A 17,469-nucleotide genomic window follows, 5' to 3' on the forward strand; every position below is an offset into this window, starting at 1 on the left:
AAGCAAGAAATGAGGTGCATCATCTTAATTACCATTTTCAATTTACTGGGCGGAAGTTGAATTTAGCTTCATGTCCGCTGGGAATGGTGGTTCTGCCTCTGTTACATAGAATTATGCTATTTCTTAATTGTATATAGTAATTATTAATTTCTTATTTGGTTATGGCCTACCCCGCATTTGCACTCAAGTGTTATTTGACTCTGCACCATTTGAGTATTTTATATTTAATTCTAAGTATTTTGCACACTTCAACATAAGTAGAAATAGCTCTGTTTTATTTTTTCCCCCCTTCATCCAGAAGCAAAGCATCCTTGTGGCTGAAAACAGCCTCTTCAGCAGCTACCTCCAGTTCCTTGAAAAAGGGAAGACTTGGTACAAAATGTGGGTGACCATCCCCAAGAGTGAACCTCTTGTTCTGTATCTGCAAGGAAGCAGCCAGGTAAGATGGCATTCATGAGGGCTAACACACAGAAAAAGAAAAGCGTAAGTTTAAACATGTTGAGCTGAGAAATGGGTCAAAGAATTTGGCTTGGTTTCAACAACAGAACTGAATTTCCTATTCTGGATATGGCACAAAGCCTCAGAGATTTTAGGTTACCCTGTTACCTGTACTTACTGCTGATACAGTTGTGAGCACATGTCAAATCTTGTTGCTTTTCCATTCAAATTTTTAGCAAAAAAAAAAGAGGACAAAACAAGGATAATTAGGTTATTCTTTAGCTTTTTTAAGGTTTCAGGCAGGTGTACTCAAGGGTTTTATTACGTTGTCGTTAGGAAAAGCACTTTCCTGTTAAACATATAGAGCTGCAAAGGAGGCTGGATGTTGTGATTTCTGGAGCTGCTGGTTCAAGCTTCTTTTTTTTTTAAGTCTAGCTCTGGTTTGATGAGATAGAGGAATTTGTGAAAATTTTTCAGCCTGAAAAATTACAAAGTTCCTTGTCATAGCATCATGGGGTTTTATTATTAATTGAAATACTTACATTTATAAGAGGTTTTTTCATCTCTAAATGTACTATTGAAGCTAACTAGCACTTGTGTGTGATGAAAATCAAGGGATAGAAACACCTATATCCAAACTAGAAATGTCTGTCATGCTTCCTTAGCATTGAAGAACGACAATGCTGAAAGGAGATTCCCCTTATCCAGTTTTGCATGTGGCATTTGACACATTTATACACAGCTTTTTTTATCTCCTGTGTGGGATGGAAGTAGTAATGGAACTGAATTCAGCCAGCAATTACCCTGCTGTAGTTGTTGTGATAAACATATTTTCTTTTTATTAGCACCTGTTTGTGGCTAGGAAGAGTCGAGGAAATAAATTTTCCCTGTGGTTTTATAAAGGAATTCAGAGTAAAGCTCACCCTGTATCTGACAAATACTACACCTTGTCATTAGTACTGTGTTCATTTTGCAGCTTGTCAGGAGGAGCACCTCTGGCTTTGAGTAAATTTGTGTAATATTTTAAACATAGTGCTCAGAGGCTGAAAGCTTGAATTTGGAGCTTCAGCCCCCTTGGCTTCATCTGTGGTTCCAACCCCACAATGGGTAAGCCTCCAATTTGTCTTGCAGACAGTGAGATGCCTGGTTTCCCTCCTAGTCAGTGGGACATGCGTGGCTGAAATTAAACATTGGAAAAGCAAACAGCCTCAGACAAGGCACTAAAACAAAGGCAGCAAATCCACTCTTTGGCTCTCTCTGGAGCCAGGGTCTGGAGAAAGAAACAATGCTTTAAAAAGCCACACAGAGAGAACAGCTTCACCTGCAGAAATTTTGAACTGATGCTTAAGCTGTGCCTCAGCCAAGGGCCAGTGCAAGCCCTGCATCCACACAAAGCAAGCCAGCTTGTCTCATATTTGGGCAAGGAGAGTGGAAATAGAAGGAGAGAAGTTTAAATTCTTTGGCCTTCCTCACACAGAAACAAGGTGTATCATCTAAGAGGTGGCAGGGGTGAGAAGTTGAGAGGACTCAACACCCCTTATACGGTATGATTGAGAATTTTTCCTACTGCCCAACTATTTGTTGCAGTGCAGCACAAATAATAATCCATAGACATAAATCACCTGCATTCAGTGCACACTCAGTGATGCTTGATTCTGCAGGTCCCACCTGACAGTCATGCAAAGCCACAGATGGAAGCTGAGGAACTTCTCTGCTTCAGTTGCTGTGTACTTTGTCCATGTCCTGCCAAATTTGATCTTGAGCCTCTGCTGATATTAGTAAGATCCTATTTTTTTTTAAGGGAAAAGTATGCCTTTGGCACTGATTGTCAATTTTATGACAGTTAAATTTATAGGTTAGTGTTCTCAACTATTTTAGCGGTGAGAGAATTCTCCCAATAAAGTATCAAGAAAGCAAAAGAACAAGGTTATTTATCTTACATTCCAAAACCAGCATTTACTGTCAGGAATGAGACTATAAACAAAAAAAGTTGATCCTTTCTTCAAGGGCCTGCCATTCCCATTTGTATACTTCAATTTGCATCCAACTGCAAGAAAAAATTAGGAAATCCAATTTCTTGATATTAATCCAACATTCTTGTTAATTCTGGTTTACATAGGATATATTAAACTTCTGAGGAAAATGTCTTCCAGAGCTTCATTATTGGTGGCTGAATGTCTGGAATCAGTTGGGAGCCACTCATACGCTTAAATATTCTTTTCCCAGGCATAGTTCTGTTTTGCATAACCAGCTCCATGGATCTCACAGACCTCTTTAGACCTGCAAAGAAGCATTTCAGTGCCTGAGATGTGTATTTTGGAATAATATTGCCAGCAACAGAATTAAAGGTCTTGAAACATAGAGTAAAGCATGATTGTAGAAGTTTTGAAAGTCGGGGGATTATTGTTAAGAAGAACAAAAATAATAGCTGCCTCTTGGGAAGAAGGAGCAAACCAAGCAGAATCTGGAGCTTTGAATGCAGTGAAAGCTTCTTCCTCTGCACCCCTGGCCCTCACACCAAAGAAGTGCAGGTAGAAACATGACTCACATATTTAAAATAGCACGAAAACTGCTCTTTTTGCTCTTTTGTTCCAGGAGAATGAATTAATCCCCTGAGTATTCACAGTTCAAATCTTGCATAAGACTTTATGCATGAGAATTCCCAGCTTATTTAGGTTTGGGAATCATACCAATTTGATTTGTCCTCAAATGTAGTCACAATTTGTACAACTGTTTGTTGTGCTTATCTCAGTAAAATTATAAGAGTTTCCTTATAAGCAAAGACCACTTCAAGTGTAAGGAGAAGCAGTTTTAAGATAAATTAGTCTTCTCAAGGGCTCCACCTGGACCTTTTGCCCCCACTGGCCTTGTAAAATGCACTGCTGCTTGCAAAGCTCTGACATGAACTTACCTGAGTAAGACATGCAAAGGCTTCCAGAGTAGCTGGAAAAGTAATCAATTTAGGAGAAATATGAAGGGTAAAACTAGTATGGCTAGGGCTAGTCTATTTATGTATATATCAGATCAAGCTTGATCCAAGAGAAAATTTTGCTTTATAAAGAAGAGAAATTTTCCATTCATCATGTAAATGTGATTTACTTTTAGAAAATAAGGGAGTAGCTGAGTTTGAAATTGAACTCAGGGCTTTTGAGAAGTATTTTTTTTGCTTGCCTGTTGATCCTGTTTAGTAGAAGTTTTACCTGGCCCTGCACTAAACTCTGCTTGCCCTTTTTTGATCCTGAAGATTACAGGAGTCTCTCAATGACTTGTGTAAGGTTGGGGTTAGATCATGAGTGGATAAAGAGTGGAGTTTGGGTAGAAAAAATCATGGATTTTCTAAGCCCACTCAGAAGTAGAAGGGGGAAAATGCCATTGGTGGGTCATTGTTGTCCAAAAGGGCTTATACACTGCAAAGAGCTGTGCGGTGCCAGAGGCATGTCTATATGCAGGGGTGCCTGAAACAGAACTGCCTGTGTGGTGGCACTGAGTAGTCTGTTCCCAAATCTTATACCCTGGGTGTTGCAATGGCTGTAACAAAGTAATAAATACATGCTGCTCTAATGACCTAAATAAATAACCCATTTGTGTTGTGCTGCTGAGAGTCAGGATGAGTGCACTGTCCTTTTGATTGCTGACATTATTACACATCCATAAATTTTTATCTATCCCTCACTCACTATCTGAGGAAAATAATTGTAATCAGCCCTAAAGTGAAGCTCTTTCAGCACTGGGTATTTTGGTTTGATGAAATACCAGTATCATGCAGTCATACTATGTTGCATGCAGAAATATTTTTTTTTAAAAATACGGTTCAACCAGCCAAATCCTGTAGGCTCTTAAAACGAAAACATGAATTTCATCTCTCTTATAAGGCCTGTAAATCCTACTTACATGCTCAGTATAAGGCTGTAATTCCTCATGGGTGCGTAATAGCTGCTGGATTTACTGGGCTTTAGGTAGGAGGAAAGGGCTCAGCGGCAAAGGACATCCACAGATGCTGCTGGTCCCAAAGAGAAGACTGGGTTGGGGGTGGGGTATTCCTCAAGGCCAAATGCTTCACCTTTACCTCTCAGTAGTACAGCTTTTCAGAGATAATGTAAATCCCTTCCTTTTGGATCAGGCAGGTACAGGCAAAGTGTCAAGGGCAGCATATTAAGGGAAGATGCAAGACCAAAGGCAGACTGCTTAATTTGCCTGTGTCTGCACATGTTGGGTAGGTGTAACACATACAATTCAAACATCAATTTGCTCTTACAGTGCACTTTGTGGCTACAAATAATATCATTTGTCATTGTCATGGGCAACCTACAATTTTCCATTTGACAAGTCTAAATGTCTACTCTTCCAAACCAAGACCAGTGAAACAGGCATGGTTGAGCATGCATGTGCTCTTGTGCATTTGTGTTCATCAGTTTCATGTTTGCTTGCTTGAGCAGTGCCACGTGTACAGGAGCTGCTTTGTACATGCCAGTTCTTCTGCATGGGCAAGACCTTCCTGTTTTTAGGGATGTGGCTGTGGTTTCAGGGAATAGAAACTGTGCTGAATTTAGGACAACTAGTTACACAAATGGGAACTGAGTGTAACTTTAGTGTTTGGCCTAAAGCTGGCTTAAATCTCCTTGAACAGTGCTTGGTCTTTAAGCAGTTAGACTCCGGCATTTTTGCATGACAATAATAAGCAACAGGTGAATAAATCAAGCCTGTATTGATAAATGGTGATACATATAGTCTGCATTAATGTGAGCAGTTTGGTTACTGGAATTACTTTAGACAAAGTGTGAGAAAAGTAGGCATATTTTTTGGCCATTGTTGTCAGAGTTTTGGTCCTCTTCCCGATTTACCAAGGCATCTGCATTTGGTATGGGCTGACAAAAGAATGACTTTGCCACTTCTCTGTGGGATGCTTAGTTGGCTTTGATGTGGGGCTGCAATGCAAGCAGCTGCTACAGAAGGTGACAGCTTTGTACAGGTGCTTGATGCCTGTGTGATTCAAACTTCAGTTTGGGGACTCATCTTTAGAAACACTTTCCTGGGAGCAGTTGAAGAGGTTGCTTGGCCATGGCACACCTTGCCTTGCTAAAATATGTCTTTCTTGAGAGCTTAGGAGAGGAGTTGGTTGATGCTCAAGATGTGACTGTTAGAGAGCTGTATTGCTCCTTAGATCTGTGAGTCAATCTGGCTTTGAAAAGATGGTCAAGAATTTGAGCACTGGCTCTCTTGACATCTCTCAAAGGCATCATAAATTACTGAAAATCAAAAATTGTCTTTTCTTTCAAAGACTTTTCCTTTGCCCTTTAGTTGCCTTGGTATCTCTCAGGGTCCAGCTTTGCTTAATTGCTTCCTTTTAACCAATCCTACAAAATGTCCCATGATGTTCAAAAGGGACAACATCAAACTCTTCTAAGCTGGCTCCCATTGCCTGTATATAATGCAGAGGAAATTTTGTAAAAGACACACGCATAAGTTACATGACATTATATGAAAATCCCCGGCCATACTTACTGTGAAAGGAAATCAGTGAAATAAGAACAAAGCACCACTAAGCCATTGCTTTTTTGCTGGTTTGCAGTCAGTACTGCCTTGTCCCTGCTTCCTTCGCTGCAGCGCTGAACAAGGAGCCTGGGACTGCGTCCGTGTGCTGCCTGCAGTGTGTGCCTGCCGGCTGCGTGCAGTGTACCCCGCCTCCCGCCTCAAACTGCATTTGGTCCTGAATCCTTACATTTGTTTTCTCTCCTTTAGGATGGACGAAGCCCACGTCCAATCCCTCTGCCTGGCTATGAAGTCAGTTTACCAGGTTCTGGTGAGAAGTTTGATGTGAAGCACGTTTTTAAGCTTTGCCAGTCCCATCAAACTCTCTATTTCAGTGCAGAAGATGAAGAGCTGCAGATTAAATGGATGGAAATTCTCACCAAAGCTGCCAAAGGGGAGACTGAGGATACAGCTGAAGGGCTCAGCAACCCATAGAGCAAGATTAATTTCGTTTCTTTCCTACGTGCTATAAACCATCACTTGAATTTGGTATTCCTGGCACTTTGGAATCTATATGGCTTTATATTTTCATGTGTTTGCATAGGAAGTTCAGTGGTTTCTCACCTTTTATTGTACATTTTTCAAGTACAGTAGTTACCTGCCATATATTATGTTAAAGAAAAAAGTAGTTATAGTCGTTGGTGGTGTCAGTGCTGGTTTTAAAACAAAAGACAAGGAGCAAAGCATTAATTTTAACAAAGGTAATGGAAAATCATGTCTTGTTTTCCTAAATGTATATTTTCCAGTCCTTTTGATTGCTGTTGAGTGCAGGATGTGTATAGTCTGTGATTAGTTCTATAAATGCTGCCTTTTAAGTTAAATGTTGTAAAGGCTTGTGCTGGCCACTGACATTCCATTCTCTGCCTTGCCCTCCTGGTAAGGTCTTTGTGATATGTGAGCAATGTACTGAGTATTTTCCTGTTACTAAAATCATGTCTCTGCTGTTTTGAGATGAGCTGTTCAAATGACAAATACTGTAGAAGGGACTTTTAAAAATTACTGCAAATGGTGCAGAACAGAACATTAAGAAGTCTCATTGATTTAAGCATTTATTATACTGATTGCTTTCTTCTGGAAACAATACCTTCCTTTGTTCTATTGGAACCCATTTTGATGTAAGTGAACAAACATTTTATACTGCAAACTGGGTTATGATCAATAAACAAGAACATTTTTAGTACGTACCATACAAAAAGGTGACTTTTTTGTTGTATTGGTTAATTTAAGTGGCTGAAATTTTATTTATATACTTTGTAAATAATGTTTCATAAGTATTTTAAGAATTTTGAAAATATCTCAGCTAATTAACAGGATTTAGTACATAGTGTAAGAGATATTTGTATGAACTGAATTTGTAATTTAATTTCCCTGTTCACCTGTTTTTGTCTTATTTTCAAACATAAGTGCTTATCTATTTAAATAAAAATTCCAGCAGTTAACTCCTGAGCCAGATTTCCAAGGCACAGCAAAGTTTAGGTCAACATTTAATATAGGTTAAAAAAAATTATAAAAGTCTAAAACAAGTCTAAAAAAGGCATGTCTGTTCCTAGTCGTAGTAAGCATGTAGTATCAAAATGAAATAAAATCTGTCACAGTACTGTATTCTTAAATGGTTTGGTTTAACTTTTGTTTCCTCTTCAACCTTCCACATTTTCTGATATTGATAGATAGGAAGAAATGCTCCATACAGTCAGAGTTTTTTAGGATTGGTGAAAATTAGTGATCTGCATCAGTGAGTATTTTTTTGGACCTACAGAAACGGAATTATACTTGTTTGGGATTTGGCTTATTTTTTACACTGGTGAATAAATCACATATCTGACGTCTGTGATGATAAAAAATTAGAGGCCATGTGTTTGGTTATCTACTGGGAAATTGTCTTGAGACTTGCATCTTTCTTTCCTACTGACCCTACACAGAAAAGATTGTTTTTACCATGAAAAGGAATTCTTTCCAGTGTGTGTTATTTCTTCTCCCAAGCTTCCTTGAAAAGGTAATGATGTAGAGTGCTTGCCTTGAAAATTTACTCATTTAGTAACATTTCTGGTTTGGAGGTGGGGGTTTTGTTTGTTTGTTTACAATGTGTTAACATTCTCTCATTCTATTATTTTAAGCAAATCAAGGGAATTGTGCTTAGTGAACACATTAACAAACCAACATGCTGTAATGCAAGAGCAAAGTGCCCTCAGAGAACAGCCCCAGGCTACAGAATGCTGTTGTGGGAGAGTCTTTCTTGGTTGGCATTGATTGACCAGCACAAGGTCCCAAAATACAGTGCTGCTGTGAAATCACAATCAAATGCTCTGAGAAGTCACTACACATCTCTGAAGGCTTGTCCTGAATTTATAGCAGGATCCAATCTCATCCAGATCAAAGGCTGGAGGGTTAGGACCTTTGTTTCATTCGCCTTCCTCATCTTCTCTCCTTTGGAAGGAAGTAGGAACTCCTAAAGCTGAAGAAATAGGTGTTGCTGACACTATTTCTCATAAAAGCTGCAAGCCTTAGACTTTTCTTTGTCATAAAAGGAAAGTTTTTCTGAGCTCAGCCTGCTTCTGTGCAGAGAGATTAAGCATCCCATAAATACTACATACGCCTTTGTATTAGTGCATAAATAAGATTTAAGCCACTAATAGCCCCTTTCTAGCTCTACATAGCGCTGAACTATATATGCTGGCCATGATAAGACCAGAGGAAAAAATTTTGATGTGGCAGCAGCAGTTAAGTTCAACCAGGGGACTGAATTTTGATGAAGTGGGGATGAAAAGTACAATACCCATAGCTACAGTGTCCTGACATCAGCACATTTCACAAAAGATGCCCAAATATCATGATAAGCCAAGAACCTTCCCTGTGCATAAGGGATGTGGCCTGTGGAGCTGCACCAACAAATCTTCTCCACTTTGCTGCTTGCAGCCATGAAGTAAAACCCACCAGGTCTTTCTGACTCTGCCTGTCAGGTCAAGGCACCAGACCCTACCTGCCTCACAGACATAACATTCCTTCTCTGAGCATGGCTGGGGCAGAATTAAACCAAGCTCTGGTGCTCTGGGCTCTCAGGCACTGCAGGATGCCAAAGTTCTGCTGTGTTTGGGAGCTAAACCTCACAAATCTTGTGAGAGCTTGTTTGGTTCTTCCTGTCAACAGCCAGATAAACCTTTCCTTTGCTTCTCCAGGAGCTGTTGTCATTCTCCAAGGTGCCCATCGTCTCTTGCCTGAATTAAACCGATGTCTGCCACCATTTTTTTCTGTATTTTTTTTCTGTAAATTGACAATCACAGATTAAGGATTTGAGCAACCCTGGATTTGCTTTAGAAAAATTTCATTAACAAATCAATTAGCTGTATTTAATTTCATTCCCACAAATTCTTCATTCTGAGAGTTTATTTATTAATTTTCTTATTAAAATGTGGTGTTATGCCTTCAGAAAGAAGAGCTGGCAAAGGCAAAAATACAAAGAACTGGCAAGGGAAGAAGGCAGTGACAGAGCAGACAGACAGGGCCAGTCTCCAATTGTTTATTTCCTTCCTAGAGGTGGGATGCATGTTGGTGGCTCATTTTGCAAGTGGTGAGAAAGTGAGGTGATCAGAATGAGGAACAACATTAAACTAAGACTCGGAGAGACACAGCATTCCAGAAATTATCTGGATCCACTTGATCCAGCTACATCATCTCCACCTACATTTAAGCCTTTGGTATTGTACAAGCAATACCTGAGCTCTACTGCTGTCATCTTTGAGCTTGGACAAGACTCAAACCAAGACTACACAAAATCAAACCAGTCCATTAAGAGGCCTTATTTGAAATCAATGTCTCCATTCAAAATGATGAAGAAGGAAGTTGTGTTTTTGCTAAATGACGTGTGACCTTTTAATATCTCTGACTCCAAATTGCTCATGAGTATCTAAAGGATCAGGGGTATTGTCTCCAGGGTCCATCAGGGGCAAAGTCGGCATGGACAAATCTGCTGAGAAACAGGAAAACTGTGAAATGGATGGTCCTTACCTGCTGTGTCTGCTGCAGACCATCAGCACCACAGAATCTGGGCCAGGTTTTCACAGCAGCAAGTGGGATTGATCCATTCAGATGGACTATTTATTATTCACCTTAATCTCTTATAAAAAGGCTAGATTTCAGTATGCTCATTTGGTTTACTCATTTTCCAGCCTCTCTTGGGTATGATTGGTTGCACAGGGTTCATTGACTGAGGGTTTAAGAGAACTAGTGCCACCGTATCAATGCCTGGTTATGATCAAATAAGGATTTTTGCTAAATCATGTAATCACAGTATCGTTTGGATTGGAAGGGACTTTAAGATCATCTTGTTCCACCTCCTACCATAGGCAGGGACATCTTCTGCTATCCCAGAGTGCTCCAAGCCCCAACCTGGCCTTGAACTCTCAGAGGATGGGGCAGCCACAGCTTCTCTGGGCATCCTGTGCCCAGGCTGCACCACCCTCACCAGGAAGAATTAAATTATTATTAATTTATTAATTATTAAGATATATTTCTTAAATCTGAACCCCATGAGTCCCCATGAGGTGAGCACAATCATACACATGTATGTAAAACTGCTTCTAAAGGTGATGCAGGCAAGGGAATGTGAATCCCAGATCTTTTTTCTGTTTTCATGAAATTCCTTGTCACTGACATGCTCACAGCTGCTTGAGAAAGAAAGATGACAAACCTGTGAGTTTCTTGTTTCATGCTGGAACTGCTCAGAGAGATAAAATACAGCAGAGCAGTGAAAATGAGGGATATGTTTTTATGTCCATTATAAGCATCTTCAGAGACGGAACAAAGTAATCACTGTGCTGGAGCACACTGGCACTGCGTTTTATGTCTGTCTCCCTTCTCCAACAGTGATGTGGAGATGAGGCTTGTGGATTTGGGTTCTGTACCCTCCCAGAACATACAGCATAGCCAGGTGAGGAACCTGTCTCCAGCCATGGCCATGACAGATGTGAAGGAACATGTATGGATGTGTGACTGCCAGCTGCCCGACACTCAAAGATATCCCAAGCTAGAGATGGTAGCTGGCCTTTAATAATCCCTTAGAGGATTTTTGACCTTGAACTTAGCTGATGATATTTTTCACTGTAAATTCTATTTTTTTTCTTTTATATCCACAATAACCTGTGTCAAAGAATTCTGTACCTAAACCCCACCTTGGCTGAAAAGTTTTCTCCCTTTTTTGAAGCTGTAGTGCTGGCACCTTCCAGGTCTGGCCTGGGAAGCAGCACTGAACAGCTTCCCTTTAAACTTCCTCAGGACCCTGAGGTTGCACAGAACTCTCCTGGGTCTTCCCAGGTGTCTCTGCAGCTAAAGAGTCTGTTTCTTTGTTCTTTGCTGGGTAGCTCTGATCACATTTTTTTCCCCTCCTTGAGTCTCCTTTCTTTAACCACACAGTACATGAGGTGGGTCAAGGGCAGATGCTTGAGCAGGGAATTTTTTTTCTCACATTTCTGTCCCACACTGTTTATATCTGGGGCAAAGAATACTTTAATATTTTCCCTTTTCAGCATCTTGTGCCATTTTGACTGTCTTGAACAATAGTGATGTGGCATGGCTTTGCTGGTGGGCAGTATTTCCCTTGCTCAGTCCCTTAAGCCAGCTGGAAGAAAAAATATTAACCAATATCAGCTCAGTCTGTTTTGAAGTTGATGCTGGACACACATATCCTTCAGTCACTGTCCTTTGCTAAATGAGCAAACTGACAATGTTGCAAAGCATCTGCAATTATATTTGAATGCACCACTTAGAGACTGTGACAAATCCACTATGTGAATTGAAAAGTGCAAAGGTTAAAATAAAAATTGCTTAATAAAATTGTGACAATTCATTTAAAACTGCACAGGGGAAATGCAGAGCTGTGAAAAGCACTGAACATCCACTATAAAATAAATCTTTATTTGCTAGAGTGGACACTGGGCAGCTCCTTGGCTGGTACAAATGAATGGATTTAGTTACAGCTCTCTGTTAAATGAGCTGAGGATCCGACCATAGAGCTTTGTTTGATCTTTAAGCATTTCTGCTTTCTGCCAAGGCTGAGATAATCAGCGATTTACAGCACAGCTTTTGCTGTCCCAGGAAACTTGAGCAAGATGTCCACTCTACATTTGAAGACGAGGCCCAGCAGGTTTTCATTGGTCTTGGCTTGCAAATAGTTAATGTTCTCCCTCTACAGTGAATTTCCCACCATTTCTCCTAGCACAGAAAAAACCCCACACTACAGTATTATTCCAATAGCTGGGGGTTTTGGGTTTTTTTTTTTTTTTGCCTGAGAGATCAATTTTGTGTCAAATTTGTGGCATGTTAGCAATTCTTCCCTGATTTTGAAGTCTGCACTAAGTTTAGGATAATAATGCATTTCTGTAAGTCTGTTATGAAATTGTCACTCAGGAACAGGACACTAATGCTTTACTATGCTCCTTAGAGATTGCTTCCTGTTGCTGTTTTGAAGGGATAAAAGCAAATCAAATATGCATCTCATGCAAGGGTCTAAAGCAGTTGCTGGTTTCACATGAGCTCAATCCTCTTCTGAGTTATGCAGATCAGATTCCCCAGGATTTGATAATGTGTGCCAAATTCACACAAACCTTACCACAGTGCCATGGTTCAGGACCGGTTCTGAGCAGGTTTCACCAAGTGAGTGATCTTTCTCTGAAATTAGGGGAATTTACTTGATATTTACAAGGGCATATAGTGATAGGACAAAGGGAAACTAAAGGAGGGTAGTGTTAGACTGGATATTAGGAATAAATTCTTTACTAGAAGGGTGGTAAAGCCCTGGCACTGGCTGCCCAGAGAAGCTGTGGCTGCCCCATTCCTGGGAGTGTCCAAGGCCAGGTTGGATAAGTCTTGGAACAGCCTGGGCTAGCGGAAGGTATCCCTGGCCATTGCAGGGGGTGGAACAAGTTGGACTTCAAGGTCCCCTAACCATTCTGTTTCTGTGTTTTAACTGAGGCTTATAAAATATGAAGCTCATCTCTGGTAGAGAATAACCAGGTATAGAATGAATATCCTGACATTTGTAAAAAGTAGATATTAGGAGAAGGAAACCCATTTATTGAATTTGCAAGGCCGTATCAGCTTAACTGGAATCGTGCTGATTAGCCCCAAACAATGCTGGAGGAGATAGTTTTTGTGAGTGCTCACAGCAACATTTTATCTTGGATTGAAGACAAAAACGGTTGTTCTCAGAGTGTTTGTTTTTCCAAGCTACTGACAAACAGAATGTGTATTGATGCCACTTGGCCCGTCACACTGTATTTATTAATTTCTATAAAAGAAGGAACAAAGAAGTTCCCTCCTCGATTAGTTTAGCATTTTCAGGCTCTGATGGGATATATGTACCTGTGTGCTGCTGTGTTTTTCTATACTGTGGCACTGGACTGCACTTAATACAAGAAAATAGTTCCTGAGCTGTGGCCCCAAGCTGAATCCTCCCTAACACCTACTAGAAACAAGGAAAACACACTGGAGTTTGCAGCAGGCAAGCAGATCACATGTTATCAGCCATTAACCATCTTTACACAAGCATGGCAGAGCTCTGTGCCACTAATAGCCGAGGGGAGTCACTGGAAGAGCCAAAATGGAGCTGGGTGTGGGCATACAGCGTGTCCTTGGCAGAAAGGACTCTCCAGGTCCCTGCATGGAGTATTCCCTGCTACAGGACCAGGTTGGTTTCTTCCACACCAGGGAACATCACTGCTCCTTGCTGACAGAAACCACACTTTGTTCCCACATCTATCACAGAATGGTTTGGGTTGGCAGTAACATTAAAGCCCATTTTGTTCCACTCCCTGCCTTGGGTGCTGTGTCCAGTTCTGGGCCCCCCAGTTTAGGAAGGACATGAAGGAGCTGGAGCATGTCCAGTGAAGGGCAACAAGGCTGGGGAGGGGTCTGGAACACAAGTCCTGTGAGGAGCGGCTGAGGGAGCTGGGGTTGTCTATCCTGGAGAAGAGGAGGCTCAGGGCAGGCCTCATCACTCTCTACAACTCCCTGACAGGAGGGTGCAGCCAGGTGAGGGCTGGGCTCTTCTCCCAGGCAATCAACATGAGGATAAGAGGACACAGCCTTAAGCTGCACCAGGGGAAGTTTAGGCTTAACATAAGGAAAAGATTCTTCACAGAAAGAATGGTTTGACATTGGAAAGGGCTGTCCAGGAAGGGGGTGGAGTCACTGTCCCTGGAGATGTTTAAGAAAAGACTGGACGTGCCACTCGGTGCCCTGGTATGGTTGACAAGGTGGTGTTAGATTATAGGTTGGACTAGTTCATCTCAAACATTATTTCCAACCTAGTTAATCCTGTGATACTGTGAGTGAAACCTATATCTGGGAGAGGAGGAAGAAGAAAAGTCAGGGGGCAGAGTGAAGCTATCTCCCTGAGCCAGCAGCACACCACTGATCCAGTAACAGCAACAGATCTGACAACCCAACACATCACTACATATCAATTCTAAAGGTCACATTTTTCTTTCAGCAATCTAATTGCTGAGCTTTTAGCTATCACACCTGTGCATGTGTGATCTGATTAAACAGAAGCTGAAGCCGAGAGCTACTATTCTCCTTTTCAAGAGTTACAAAAAAAGCAACAGGGTCTGCCTAAGGCTCTGAGCAGCGTAGGCAAACCCAAGACTCACTGCCTGGGTCTGAAGGGCTGATGCTCAGCAGAGCCAGCCTCAGCTCCTGAGGCTCAGGGAAGAAGGGTGGCAGCAGGGCCAGCCAGGAGAGGAGAAAGGTAATCAGCTTGCTGCTGTTGGAGGCTAGAAAGCTGGGATCTGGGAGCCTGTCCCTGTTTGGGTGGGCAGCGAGGGGCAGGCAGTCCTTGCCTGGCACCTGCAGCCATCCAGGCAGCTTTGCTGGGGACTGTCACTTCAGTAGTCTTGTGCCATTGGCATGCCTGGAGCCAGCTCTAATAACTAGGATTTAAGGAAAGGAAATGTCTTAGGGCAATTTAGTGAAATCCAACAGTTAAATAATCCCTAAGAAAAAGCAGCAAGTATGTGGCTGAGGCTGCATGGCTTCCCCTGATACTGAAGGTGAAACCAGAGGCATTAAAATTTATGAAAGCACTCACCTCCACCTAGGGAGGTGAATGCTGTTCTGGGGTATCACACCACAGGGCTGCCTGTGGTGCTCCAGGACATGTGGAGCAAAACCAGTGCTGTTGGGTTATACGTTCCCTTACAAAGCAAATCTGAATGCTGCCATGAGGTGAGTAGAATTCAGGTGCTGCTGCTTAATTTGCTTCTATGAGTGCCTGTAAGGAAAGATTTGACTTGCAACACACTTGTGTTCAACTTGAATTGTGTAACAGCAGCTGCAGGGGTAGTGGCTTACAGAAAAAAACTGCTTCTCTGTCTTTGGTATTCCTCCGGTTTCACTGGACTTGACTGAGGAGCTACAGTTTCTGGTTGACTTTAATTAGATTGATTAATATTTAGCATTACTGGAAATACAAACCTAATTCATAAGCTGCAGCATTTTCAAAAATGCTGGGGTTTTGCTATAACGTGACCAAGCATTGCTTTTTGATTATGATTTAGTAGTAGAGATGGAAATAGCAGTCCTTTCTATCTGCAATATTCCTGAGGCCTCCCTGACAGATAAGCTGTCTTGGTTTGAAAAGACAGGAGGCTGTGAAGGAAGGCAAAAAGCCTTCTGTGAAATGGAAAAGGTAAACCCCCTCCTTCCGAATTATCACAATTTCAGAATTAAAAGGGCTCTCAGGCATAGATACGGGAATGAGAATAACAGTTTTTTCCTAGGAAGAAAAACACCTAAATAACAATGTAATTTAGCACAAGCAAAAAAAACCACTGGCAGAGTGAGAAAAACCTGGCACCCTGAGAAGTCAGGGTGTTGATAGTAGTCCAGCCAGATGGTGGCTGCTCCTCCTGGAGCGGCGATCTGCAGAAGGGTGTAGATCCTTTCTGAAAACGTGGAAAAGGAGCAGCTGGGCCTTGGTTCCTGATTCCTCTGGGAAATCCAGCGAAGAAGGCTGTCTGTGGTCTCAGAGATGCTTGTTTTATGGTGGCAGGGATGCTTGGCTCCTCCCTCTGGGTGGAGCATCTCCCAATGGGATGATGTAACTAATCTTACCAGCCACAGTGAGTAATTCAATAGCCCATTAGCAGGAGATTATCTTCCTGTCAGTGTCATTGTTCTTGAAAGAGATAAGAAAAACTGCCTAACCCCCAACAGATGGCAAAAATAGAATACGTGCTTATTTTACAAGCCAGGACATTATCTCATAGGAAAGAGTGCTATGGCCAGCAGCACACTGAGCTGTGTCACCATCTCATGTGGGCATGATCCTGCTCTATTTGATGTTTCCAGAAAAGCCATAAGAGGTTTTTCAGTCTATTTGGGTTTGGTGCACCTTGGAATTTAATCTCTCTCTAATCTGCTCCTGCAGACTATTTTTTTCCTTCTACTTCCAGGTGAAAAAAATAATGAGAGGGTATAGCAAGTGGAGGGAGTGTTAATAGCACCCAGTGCTTGGTGTGGGCCCTAGACTATAGGCTCAGTACCAACACACAGAGCTTCTTCAGCAGAATCAGTGGTTCCTCCTCTTGTTTTCTGTGGACACACAGTGCAGACCATTAAAGGCCTTTTTTGGATCCACTGCCAGTGTCAGCAAATCAAGGATCTCAATTAACACTGCTGAGACCCAGACACATGGTGGTAATGCTGCAAGGGCAGTAAGTGGCAGGGGGTGACATGTCCAGGATGTGACAAGCACAAAATGACACACACAGCATGTGCCAGGCACTTGGGTTTCACCAAGTAACCTGTGCATGTTTGTGTGTGCCACCCAGCCGCAGATAGGATGATGGATCTGGGAACCATCCAGTGCGTTTAGTTGCAGATCCCACTGAAAACAAACACAACTTTGCAGACCATAAACTGGATGTATGTGAGAGATTCTGCTCCTGGAATATAACCACATACAGAGCAGTATACTGTGTTTGCAAGACCAGACCCATGAGAGCCAGACTGGGGTATCTGAGGCTCTGCAGGCTGTGAGCACCAGCCTGGCTGCATCCGCAACTGATGGCAGGCAGTAGAGGAGGACAGGCAGCGGGCGGGGGGCAGGCAGGAAGCAGGGCAGGCAGCAGACAGGTTAGCCAGGGCGGGCAGCGAGGGACAGGCAGCAGACAGGTTAGCCAGGGCGGGCAGCGAGGGACAGGCAGCAGACAGGTTAGCCAGGGCGGGCAGGGCGGGCAGCGAGGAGCAGGCAGTCTCTGCCCGGCGTCGCGGCCGCTGCAACGTCCCCGCCTGGCCGCTGGTGGGGTGCCGCGCGGGCCGGGGAAGGGCCAGGCCAAACCCCGGGGCTGTCAGGGCACGGCGCTATCCCGGGCACGGCGGCTCCGGCGGCCGCCCGGCTGCGCCAGCCCCGAGCGGTCCCGCCTCTCGCTCCGCTGCCCTCCTCCCCCGCCCCGCGGGTGTCGCGGAGGGGCCGCGGGGCGGGCTCCCGGCCGGGCTCCAGGGATGCGC

General features: G+C 42.7%; 1 protein-coding gene across 8 annotated transcripts in view; it reads left to right on the forward strand.

Moving 5' to 3' along the window:
- The window catches only part of FGD3 (FYVE, RhoGEF and PH domain containing 3), a 101,675-nt gene extending 94,519 nt beyond the window's left edge, over window positions 1-7,156 (forward strand). For 5 of the 8 annotated variants that reach the window (XM_039703315.1, XM_039703309.1, XM_039703314.1 and 2 more), the window contains 2 exons: window positions 299-439; window positions 6,178-7,156. In XM_039703315.1, the coding sequence (XP_039559249.1) occupies window positions 299-439; window positions 6,178-6,402 (366 nt within the window). In that variant the 3' untranslated portion in view covers window positions 6,403-7,156. Of the gene's footprint in view, window positions 1-298; window positions 440-2,664; window positions 4,490-4,558; window positions 4,652-6,177 lie in introns of those variants that run through there. The other 3 variants (XR_005626889.1, XR_005626890.1, XM_039703311.1) reach the window with 3 other exon arrangements.
- The last annotated feature ends 10,313 nt before the right edge of the window (window positions 7,157-17,469 follow it).

The sequence above is a fragment of the Passer montanus genome, unplaced genomic scaffold (assembly GCF_014805655.1).
Source record: "Passer montanus isolate IOZ18808 unplaced genomic scaffold, ASM1480565v1 scaffold162, whole genome shotgun sequence".
Lineage (NCBI taxonomy): Eukaryota > Metazoa > Chordata > Aves > Passeriformes > Passeridae > Passer > Passer montanus.